Below are 11211 nucleotides of genomic sequence, written 5' to 3' on the forward strand. Positions count from 1 at the left end.
TGACCCCGGGCCCACCAGCGCTACCCTGGCAGGGGCAGATCCCCTTTTCCATCTAAAGAGGATGAAACCATCCCAAAAAACCTACTTGACAATGATTATCACCATCACAATGTGGAAGGCGATGAAGTAAAGCTTGGCAGGCTGAGCTGTCACGTTGGCAAATCCATTGGCAAAGAGTGGAGTGGGAGTTAAGGGAAAAGAGGGAAGGAGGAGCTGAGGGAGGAACCGGGAACCCAACAAAGCCCTCTGCGGGCCCATCTCTGCCCCCTGTCCATGTGCAGTGCCCGGGGAAGAGCAGAGCCTGGGATCAAAGAACCGCCCAGTCCCCCACAGCAAGGAAAGCCCGGCACCCCGGTGTTTCAGGGGCACACAAAGGGCTGTGCAGGGCAGGGAAGGACCAGCAGGACCTTTCTCCTCCTCAGCCCCCGCTCCAAGGCGCAGCAGCCCCAGCTGTGAGCGGCCAGGATGAGGAAGGGGCGGCTCCTGCCAAGGGCCGCTCCCAGAGGGTTCCCCGGGCACAGCTGTGCAGGGAGCTGCTGGTCCAGAGGGGCAATGGGGGCATCCCGAGGGTCCCTCCAGGGACAATGGTCGGAGCACCCGGCAGGAGCTGGGGAGCAGCCGGAGGCACCTGGGCACAGAGCACTGCTCCCAGAAAATGCCCAGGGAAAACCCCTCGTGCCAAGGGGCAGCACCTGAGCAGGCAGGGCAGCACGTGGGGTCCCAGGGAAACATTCCACTTTCCCCTTTCATCTTGGCAGCCCTTCCCCAGTGCCCCCAGAAAAAAAGGGGGGTTATGAGGAGAAAAGGGTTTTAAACAGAGGGAAAAAACTTCCTTTTCCATAATTGTCTGTGTTTAAATTGAGGGGGAATCCCCTTCCTCTGCAATTTTAAGGGTATCACTTGAAGGAAACCCTGCCTTTTCCATGCTCTTAGGGGTATCACTTGACAGGGAATCCCCATTTTCCATTATTCTCCAGTTTAAATAGAAGGGGAAAACCTTGACAATGCTATTTTATTGGTCTGAATTGAGCATAACTCCCCCATTTTCATCATCCCAAGGTTTAAATTGAGGGGAAAACCCGGTTGTCCCTCCTTTATAAGGGTTTGAATTGAGGGAGAAATCCCCCTTTTTCCATCACTGGGGAGACCTGAAGTAAGGCAAACCCCTCTTTTTCCACTATTTTAGGGGATTCAGAGGAGAGAACCCATTTATTGCTATGGCACCTATTTAAGTAGAGACAAACACTCCCTAGTCTCTCATTTTAAGGGGTTCAATTGAAGGAAGCTCCCCCTTCTTCAGCATTTTAAGAATTTAAATCTATACTTCAGGGCACTTCTAGCTGGGTACTGGTACCCAATCTCTCACAAGGGAGCGAGCCCAGCACTCACAAAACCCTCCTGCTGCCAGAGAGCCCATTATTTTTTCAGTTTTATTTATAATGAATACAGCCCTAATTAGAGACCCTAACAGGAATTACACCACGTGTATTATTACTATTCTTCTCCACCCTCCATAGTCCTATGACTCAACAGTCACCAATGACCACTTACAGAACTTAACAAGGAATCATGCAACTCATCTATCTACGCTGCCAAAACAAGAAGCTTTTTTACCCTTTCAGTGGATGCAGCTGTAGTAAAACAGAAGGCATCTACAGAGCCCTTTACTCACCTGGAATTTAAGTCAGAGCAGCCAAACAGCTGCAGCTCCTCCCAGTGCTTTTATCCCTTATGGTAAAATTGCCTCCTCCCTTTTCCCGGGCATTGTGGGAAGGAGAGGCGGGCCTGGCCAGGGGTATATTAACCCCAGCCCTGGGGCCCAGGAGTGCATTGTGTTTGTGGGCTGGGGTGGGGGAAGAGTTCTTCTGTTATTTTAATGAAGGCGCTCTTTCGGGTTGTGTCGGCTGTTTTTTTAGGGGATGCTTTTGGCATCTAAAGCAGCAGAGGTTTTGGAGACACTATGAAGAAGACAGCATTGAGTGCAGGGAGTATTTAAGCTCATGGTTTTGGGCTGAGTGTTCAGGGGTGGTAAGGTGCTTTTGTAATTTCCTTTTTTCTTTTTCTTTTTTCTTTTTTTTTTTGTTAGGAGTGTTGCAACTTCTTGAAATTCCTGATTGTGTCAAGTATGAAACTTCAGATTTTTCAGCAGATTCATTGTGCTACAAAAAGAACCTGTGCTGTGTTAGAGATGATGTCTGAGCTGGAGGCTTCTGATAGGTAAGTTGAGGACTGCAACTGAGAGGGAGTATGAGCAGGGTATCAAGTTAGGAAGTGCCAGGAGAGGTTTTGAGAGTAGTGTGGTAGGAAATGATGTCTATTCAGAGGCCTTCTCAGGCTTTCCTGCAAGCACAGCAGATGCATTTACGTGTTTTAAGGCACACAGATGCACCCACTGTGCTCACAGGAACACCACATAACTCTTGCTAACCCAGATGTCCATTATAATGATGGCCACAACCTTTGTCTTGGGATGAAGAGGGATGCTCAAGGACATGGGTGCACTTAGGACAGATGGTCCGTAGCTGACTTGTTGGGGTTTGGCTACTAAACTCAGGCACTGATTTTGGCTTTATTGTAGCTGGTGAAGAGGCTAACCCAGCCATCACGGGGCCTTCCGAGACAGCTGAGGTGGAGTTGTTTTGTGTCCAGTGTGGATTCATGTCACCAGTCACCCAAAAGCTAAGTTGGGGGCTGGGATCCAGAGGTGGGAGGATAGCAGGTTGGAAATTCCCAGGAGAGATTTAAAAATTAGCATAGGGGAAAGGGAGGCCCTCTAAGGGGCCTCTTAAGACAGCTGAAAGGAGTGGCTCTACTTGTGATCACGACCATAGGGTGTGCAGGACAGAGCAGTTCCAGTCTGTGTTGTGTTGTCTAGTGTGTCTTCTGTGTCTTTGTTATCCCTTGGATCAGATCTCGGAGGCCTTTTCCCCTCAGGGGGCTTATTGCAAGTGTCAGCCATCATTTCCAGGTGCTCAAACATTCACTCTTCTCGGCACGATGCCGATCTTGTTTGTTCTTTTACGGTGGGCTTGGCTGTGTCTTGGCATCACAAATCAGAAGTACCGAGTCAGATGTCTTTTGAGGCCTTGTTCCTGGCCATCTATCCTTTCCAGCCGTGAGCTGTAATGTCCTGGGGCTTGTAAGATTGTCACAATATGGGAGCATTCTGAATGTGGCAGTGTCTCACAGCCATCTTGATCATTGTGACTGACAGCTCTTAGAACAGGTCACTGTTCCAGTCTTTTCTTCTGCTCCTTAGAGCCTCCTGTGTCCACAGTTGCCATACCATTGGTCATCTCTTTTGGCATCATGTCAATCCTTGCTGTTGTTCTTCTTGCTGAGAGCTTTTTAAATCATCCTTGTGTCACACTGTAGCCTAATGTGTTGTTTGTGTTTGTGTTGGGAACTGCTCTGTCCTGTGGAGTAGAGCGGGGGTCGGTGGAGTGGAAAGACTTTACAGGTAATGTTTTGCTTTGCTCAGCTGCCTGAGCCGCACCTCGGGCGGAGCAACCGTGGCTGCTCCATGCAGGGCTCCGTGGAGAGGCAGGAGCACGTGGCAACACATGCCTGATGTGGAGCAGAGTCAGTGCACGCTGTTGTGGGATCCTAGGCGGGTTGCTTTGGGAAATGAGAACTTGGGAAAGGTTACGCTTTCCCTGTGTGTCTGGGGGACTTTGACAAATAATTCTTCTGTGGAGGAATAGGATGTAAACCCCATATGAACAGAGGAGGCCAGAGGAACATGGCAATGAGGTGGGTCAGCACCTGATGTCTGAGCAGCGGTGTGACTTTTGGCTCTACATTTAGTTCACTGGAGTGCTGGCCTGGATTTGGGAGGAGCCAAGGGCAGGAGCACCTGGTGTGGTGTGTCTGGCGGGGCTGGAGGGCAGGAAGCAATGCCCTTGGCTGTAGCAGAGCACATTCCTACCAGGATGACTGACAGAACTCACAACTGTGAGAGACATGCTCTGACATGCAGGGTATATTGACTGAGGGTTGGGGTAGGAAGGGTGCTCATATATGCCACCATGGCCCGAAAGAATCCCCTCCTGACCTCGTGAAGTAAAAGTAACCTGAGCAAGCACAGTGTGTCTCAACGGTGTGAAAGACTTCTTTTGTTACTTACTGCTCAGGTGTCAGGACTGCAGATTTTTACCACTGCTCAGCTGCAGTGAATCCCAGTGGTGGCAGTCAGTGATACATCCCTGTTCCCCCTTCAAGCACCTGAATTTGCAATCGTGGCATCTGAGCTCTGACCAAGCAGGCAGAAAGGACTGTCAGTCTGAATCAGCAGCTGATCAAACATCCTTTCATCTATCTCTTTCACTAAGTTTTCCTTGCCCAGACGGTCTCCTTGTTGCTCTTCCTCCAGAGAGGTGGTACCATTTCATCAGTTAAATCAGACCAGCTCTCCAGACAAGCCACAGACTTTGGCCTCAGGGTAAGAGGCACTGATCCTTTCAAGATTTTTCTCTGTTGTAAGTGTCGTGGCAGTTCCTGTCACCTTTGCGTTGTCTGGCTTATGTGTAGGTTTTGCTCTTCCCCTCTCTACCACCAGATAGCTCTGTTCTCTCTTTCTTCAGACAGAAGTAACTGTCTTAACAGTGGGGAAAAGGTAGACGCCCATTTAGCATTTGCCAAAAAAAAAAAAAAAAAATTTGGAGGTTTTATATGAAAATGGAAGATTGAATGGGAAGAGACAGAAGAAGGGGAGAGCAAACAGGCAGTGGCTTTTCTTCTGGTTTTTGATAGCTCTTCCAGATCCATATGAACACGGACACTGGAAAGTGCCAGTGTCCCTTTCTTTCTGTTCGGGTAAAAAGGGTGCATTCAATATCCATCCAAGATGGGAGAAATGGAGGAAAATAGGACATTGGTGCCATGGGGTCAGTGACAGCTGGTCACAATAAGCTTGATGCTTTGGATCTAAGAATTTTATTGTACATTTACTGCAAGTCATGGGATCTCAGAGGTGATCCACTGTACTTGGGACTGTCAGATCAGTTCAGAGACAGCTTTGCAGGTTGGTGTGCCTGAGTGCAGGAGTGCCAGCAGCGTGGTGCTGTCCTCACTGTAACACAGCCCTTGCCTCCAGGGACTCTGGAAGCTTTTCTGTTGAGCTTTCACAGTTCTGGTGGAATCACAGACTCGAAGCCCTGCCTTAAGCTGTCTGGGCACTCTGCTGCTTAACCCACTCACGGATCAGCTGGTGAGCAATGGCCTGTTTGGGAGGGAACCAGGGTAAAAAACTACCATCGTCTTGCTTTGAAGATCTGGGCTCTCTCTTGAGACCCTCCACAATTTCTTCCAGGCCAAACCAACGGGCTTCCTCCAGTTCCAGGGTGTCTATACTGATCTGAAAGGAATTCAGAGAGCACCAGTTCCTTAAATCAGCTGTAAATGTGGGCAGTGGTACCTTGTCCATTCTTGCTTCCATGGAGACCCTATGCTGGAATGCCCAGAGCACTACATCCATGCTTGAATTAAACACTGATGCCAATCCAGTGAAGGATATTACTGTGCACCAGAACTTGTGCTGGCTTCCTTAGGGAAGCCACAAACCAACCCTGCTCCATCATGGCAAAGTACCAGTGGCTGAGCACAGTAGTTAACGTGACAGAATCTGCATGTTCTATGGCAAATGTGTGAGGGAACCTCCTCTGCTAAGTTCAGAGATAAAAATACAGGGGTGTTGGGCTCTGGGCTTGTATATGTAGTGACCTGAGTGAAATCTGGCACCTTGCATCAGAAGATGATAGGATTGTTTCGAAGTTTGTTCTGCACTTGGAGAAAAAGCCAGCGGAAAACTGCATTTAAGAAGGGTCTGGTGCTCTCCCAACTAAATTCTGCGGACTGAAGGAGATTTCGCCGCCCGGGGCAGGCAGTGCAATGCCTCAGGGAGCCTGAGCCGCTCACCTCAGTCCGCTGCGCTCCCACCAGGGCGTGGCAGGCGATCATTAAGCAGCTGCTGGGGAAGGGCCAGTGCTGGGAAGCCGAGTAGCGGAGCGACTCCACCTCCAGCCCCACCTCTTCGGCCACCTCTCGCCGCACTGTCTCCTCCACGTTCTCACCTAGAACCAACCCGAGTCAGGCAAGGACAGGCACGCTCATTGCCGCTGCGGGGGCTCCAGCCGTGCTGACCTGGAAGCACTTGTGGGCGGCATGCTCCATTAAATTCGGCAGCCTCCGATAAACACAGGCACCAGAGACATTTTTGGCCCCATCCTATATACAGATGGTGGACAAAACAATTCTAAGCCGTTTTCCCTCCTGTAACAAGAGGTCTGTAGGTTTTTTTCCTAAGCCAGACGGCATGAGCCACGGAATGGATTTAAAAAGGATCAGGGGTTATACCCTGGTGAGTTTAAAGCTTATGTTTACTATCAGGGACTAGAACAACTGCTAGACACCTATAATAACCATTCCCTTCAGGCACATAACAGCTACTTTGAATTCTGTGTGCACAGAAACACTGATTTATTTAGATCTAATGTTTTTCCCGGCTATCCCAGAATCACAGACTGGTTTGGGTTCAAAGGGACTTCAAGGATCATTTAGTTCCAGCCCCCTGCCATCAGCATGGACACCTTCTGCTAGACCAGGTTAGTCCAAGGCTTACCCAGCTTGGCCTTGAACACTTCCAGGGATGGGGGCACATGGGGATGGGGACACACATCACCTGTGTGTCCATCCCTCTCTGTGAATGTGGATTTGGCTGATGTCCCCACACCCTGCACGGCCAAGGCCACTGTGCTGGATCAGAACTCACTTACCCATGTCACAGAAGCCTGACAGAGCCGTGAACATCCCTTGGGGAAACGAGGGCTGTCGGGCGAGGAGGCACCGGCTCCCGTCGGACACCAGGGTGATGACCACTGGAGACATCTGGCACGTGCACCACAGAGCAAAAGAAGAAGTTCAGGCAAAACAAGTTAAGTGCAAATTTTTGCTTTTCCTGGCAAAATTCCTGCTTTTCACTGGCTGACCACTAAAGACAAAGGACCCAGCTGCACACAAATCCCTTTCCCTGCTTCCCCTCGGGGTGACCCAGCAGCGTTGCTACAGAGCCCTGTGTCCCTCACCTGTGCTCACCTGTGGGTAGTAAGTGACTCCACTGGCGTGGCAGACACGCTTGCTGCCAGCTGGGTTCTTCTGAGTGGGCTGCCCAGTTTTGCTGCAGTACTGGTGGGAATCATGCCACCGGAGAAGGGACTGGGCCTGCCAACACAGAGGAACACAAACCTTATTCATACCTAGAGGGAAGGAATAATTCAGAGCAGTCTCCCTGAATAATGCTTTGCATGCAGTCATGGGGATAAACTCTGATTATCTTTGGAAGCCTCAGAAAGGTCAGTGAAGTATGGGCAGTGCTTTGAAAAGTGGCAGATTCTGCAATCCATGTTTCCTGCTTCTAAATCTGAGTACGTTTGGGGGAGGTGGGCAAGAGCTGTTGTTTATTGGGACATAATGGGAGTTGTAATGGACTATTATAAAGAGTCTCCAGCCCTGAATATCTTCTTGAAAAATAGCCCAGGCATCACAAACATTATAGAGCAGGAAAGGAAACATGGGCTATTTCTCCCTACAGGTGAGGACAGCTGATTTTCACACACAGGCCTTTTCTTAGGCCTTCCAAACACAGGACATCTGCAGAGTACCAGCTTGTGAGTGAGAGAAGATGTGTAAGTTTGTTTGCGACATCCAGTTTGCCTGATAGTTGTTGAGCTGAGGACAAACTGGGATTGCTGCTAAGGTCAGCACATTTCACTCTGAACATGCAGCAGCCTGATGCCAAATGGCATAAATTACTGCAGTCACTTTGAAGTTACTTGTCTGTTCCTCTTGCATCTTTCTTTTGGGACCACAACTCTGGGAAAACTGGTGTAATTTAGAGTGTATCTGTACCTAGGTTCCTGAAAGTGTACAGCAGGTACTTCTACAATATTAGATCATAAAACAACATGGGAGACAAGGAGAAGGGTCAATGTAAGAAATCACAGCTTCTTAAAGTAAAAAGCCCTGTCCAATACCGAAGCCAGCAAAGGAGAATCCTTCCCATCCACTACAAAGAGAGCCTTTCGTAGGTCAGTGAATGATCCCTGGAGTTCTGACTCAATGGCTGACTTATCCAAGGCTCCTGTAAAAAAAAAAAAAAAAAAAAAAAAAAAAAAATTGATCTCAGAAATTTCAGCTATTATTGCTATTATTCCAATTTTATGCCTTTTGTTGTTCCAGTGTACAATTTCTAGGACTTCCCATGGAAGTGAACCACACCAGGGGTAGCATTCCCAGATGTCAGTGGCCTGCCCCCAGCCCACCTTTACTGCCACACACAGCCCAGGAGCAGCAGTGCAGCCCGTGGCTGCGACCTGCCGCGCTCATCGCAGCTCCTACAGAGACTCAGCCCAGCCCTCCCTGGCAGGACAGGTTCTCCCCAGGACCAGGGATGCTGCCTTGGCAGCACCTCCATCTCAGTGCACCAAACTGGTGCTGGCATGGACGGAAGAGGAGTCATCCCAACCTAAATCCAGTGCGAAGTGCGGTCTGTGCTCATCTGAACAACCGATCAGCACCGACTTCTCTAGCCACTGTTCAGCCTCTGGGAGCTTCTCCAGAATCCGTTTCATCTCTAAACAGCAGGGAAAGGGCAAGAGAAAGCTGTGATGGAAGCAAATCCAGGTAACTGTGATTGTCAAGGCTGGATTGTCAAGGCACAGACAATCTTAGCTCAAGGCAGAATGCCCATGTGTGAAAGGGGACCAGACAAGTGATCCCGCCCAGATAGAAACCTAAATTCTGGCTTTCCTCCTAAGCTGTAGGAAGTTTAGACGATGTCAGGCTAAAGGTCCAAATGTTGTAATGCTTGGGGAGCAGCTGTCCATTGGTTTTGTCCTGCACCAGCCAATACCTTTCTCTCAAAGAAAACTTTTCCTACATTACACCAAAAAAAAAACTTTGTCAGTAAGGCCTTACTTGTTTTCCTACCAGCCCTCTCTCTTCAAAAGGTACAGTCCCAAATATTTAAACCTGATCGCCTCAGAACAGATTGGGTTGATACGTGTCTCTCTCATTTCATCTCTCATTCCAGGTGTTTCTTTCTGGATGCACTGACTTCTTTCTTACCTGCTGCACTGAGCTGTGGTACCAAATATTTCTTCCCAACTTTCTGCAGGAAGGGGGAGAGATTGTGAAAGAGGTAGAAAGCTCCTGAGGCCTGGGCTTGCCTGCAAAGGCTGTCATCTTCCTTTAACTGATTTAAGTATCTGCAGTGAGAAAATGATTGGGAAGATGAATTGAAGATTGTGTTGAGATTATTGCTTATTTGGAGGCATTTATTTTGCACAGAGCAGGGGGGCTGAATGGGCAGATCAGATTTAAGGCATTCCACATGCTTTGAGAGTTTTGACAGCTGAGTCGCTCTTTGGTGGGCTGCAGCCTCTAGTGAAGTTTGTGTGGCAGAAAATACTGCAGTTCTTACCTACCACGTGAGTACCCTCAAGTTTCGAGATGCAAGAAGATCAGTAACCCAGTCTCTCAATCCAAAAGGTCTTCTGTAAAGGCTGCAGAAAACCTTGATCTTCCCTTTAGTCCCCTCCCAACTCAGAATATTCTGTGAATTTGGATGGCTCCAAATGCTGTTTGGCCAAATTGCTGAGCACTTCTGATGTTGAATCTGGTTCCCATCAGGCTATGTGCATTGTGTTTTACCTGTCACACTGATGTGAGGGGTAAAAACCACGTCTTAGGGTACAGCCTGCTGGAGCTGCATTAGGAAAAAAAAAATCATAGGAAAAGGGTGTCAGCATGTGCTCCTTTCAGACTGTTTGAAGCAGTATTTAAAGTGAGGAGAGCAGCATCACTTCAAGTCTGCCTGGAGCCCTCGAGCCTGCCTGGAGCCCTCATTACCAGAGCTGCAGCCTGAGAGAACCAGTCAGGACAGGCAATCATTACCAGAGCTGCAGCCTGAGAGAACCAGTCACTACCAGCGGTGAAGGGAGCTGTTGCCATTTACAGAGCTCACTGTGTGCATTACTGTGTGATGGCTGGACTGTTAAAAGAGTAACCCCCCCAGGTTAGAGTTAGGTAGGGCTGCTCGTGCCGAGCTCTGGCCTCTCAGGACTCACGAATCAGATGAGAACTTACCTCATTTTTCTCACATAGGTGGAGTGTAACCTGCAGACAAGGGAGGAAACTCTCCTGTGCAGCGCTTGGTAAACCACAGCCATAACCAACACCCACAGCTGGTGTCCCTGCCTGAAAAAAAAGGGCATAAAATGTAATGCAGCAGCCCTGCAAGGTTAAGTTTGATTTAAAAGGTGCAATAACCAGGTAAATCTCCCTCTCAGAGTCTGCAGAATCTGCTTTCTAAAATGATCACTTCAGTCACACTTCAAACCCCATTTCAGGCCATTTTAAGATTGCTTAAAGGCACCTCCGTTTGTTTCCATCTCTGAGTGTACACAGGTCTTACAGAATTTGCTTATAAGACTTGATTAAACCTTCCTGTCCCAAATCCCTGTGTCCCCGGGAAAAGGGCACAGAAGGTGGCTGCTCTCTTGTTGGTTTCCTGCACAGTTGTAATGGCCTCGATCCAACCACACATCCTACTGCAGCACACAGTGGATCTGTGGGAAAGGCACTGATGCCAGGAGAGAGTGAAAGACAAAAGATCAGCTGTGGAAGAGAATTCCCTGAGTTAGACAGGAGACAGCAGTCGCAGCTGAATGGGATCGTCTCCAGCTATGAATGCTTTTTGTGTCAAAGAATCTCACCACGTTCTCAGCCCAGGCCATGTCAGACTGCAGCTTGACCTTGGCTTCAGGATGTCAGGAAACAGCCACATTCACCTGAGACAAAAATTAACTGTGGTCCACAGTCCTCGATGATCACTTAGAACATTCCACTTTGCAGCCACAGAACTCGAAGCCCTTTACGGAGGAAGTCACGTTCGCGTGGTTACAGACACATAAGCAGTGCCAGGAAGAGTCTCAGAGTTCTTCCTTCAGCAAAGTCTGTGATGGGAGCCTGAGAGGTGCCTCAGCAGAGGCTCCTATTTGCACGTGGAAACTCTGCCTTGTGGCTTTGGACATCCGTGGCCCAGATCCCCTTTCCCACCGTCTCAGCTGTCTGGGACGGTCCCTCGGGGACACAGGGGAGCCAAGCCTGTTGGGGAAGCCAGTGGGAGCAGGGGGAGCCCCGCCCGCTGGGGCC

At 49.2% G+C, this 11211-nt stretch overlaps 1 protein-coding gene and 1 long non-coding RNA gene across 6 annotated transcripts in view; both read right to left on the reverse strand.

Moving 5' to 3' along the window:
* Positions 1 to 829: 829 nt before the first annotated feature.
* On the reverse strand, positions 830 to 1444 carry LOC108447242. The gene is made up of 2 exons (XR_001862699.1): positions 1367 to 1444; positions 830 to 1323 (listed from the first exon to the last, which is right to left on the reverse strand). It is a non-coding gene; the product is annotated as an uncharacterized LOC108447242 (long non-coding RNA).
* Positions 1445 to 3964: 2520 nt separating this feature from the next.
* NUDT13 (nudix hydrolase 13) overlaps positions 3965 to 11211 on the reverse strand; it is a 12578-nt gene continuing 5331 nt past the window's right edge. For 2 of the 5 annotated variants that reach the window (XM_008635470.2, XM_017736598.1), the window contains exons 2-9: positions 10144 to 10254; positions 9124 to 9263; positions 8522 to 8629; positions 8031 to 8137; positions 7093 to 7218; positions 6774 to 6885; positions 5917 to 6071; positions 3965 to 5356 (exon numbers count right to left, since the gene is read on the reverse strand). In XM_008635470.2, the coding sequence (XP_008633692.1) occupies positions 5162 to 5356; positions 5917 to 6071; positions 6774 to 6885; positions 7093 to 7218; positions 8031 to 8137; positions 8522 to 8629; positions 9124 to 9263; positions 10144 to 10226 (1026 nt within the window). In that variant the 5' untranslated portion in view covers positions 10227 to 10254 and the 3' untranslated portion in view covers positions 3965 to 5161. Of the gene's footprint in view, positions 5357 to 5916; positions 6072 to 6773; positions 6886 to 7092; positions 7219 to 8030; positions 8138 to 8521; positions 8630 to 9123; positions 9264 to 10143; positions 10255 to 10772; positions 11205 to 11211 lie in introns of those variants that run through there. The other 3 variants (XM_017736599.1, XM_017736597.1, XM_017736600.1) reach the window with 3 other exon arrangements.

The sequence above is a fragment of the Corvus brachyrhynchos genome, unplaced genomic scaffold (assembly GCF_000691975.1).
Source record: "Corvus brachyrhynchos isolate BGI_N302 unplaced genomic scaffold, ASM69197v1 scaffold66, whole genome shotgun sequence".
Lineage (NCBI taxonomy): Eukaryota > Metazoa > Chordata > Aves > Passeriformes > Corvidae > Corvus > Corvus brachyrhynchos.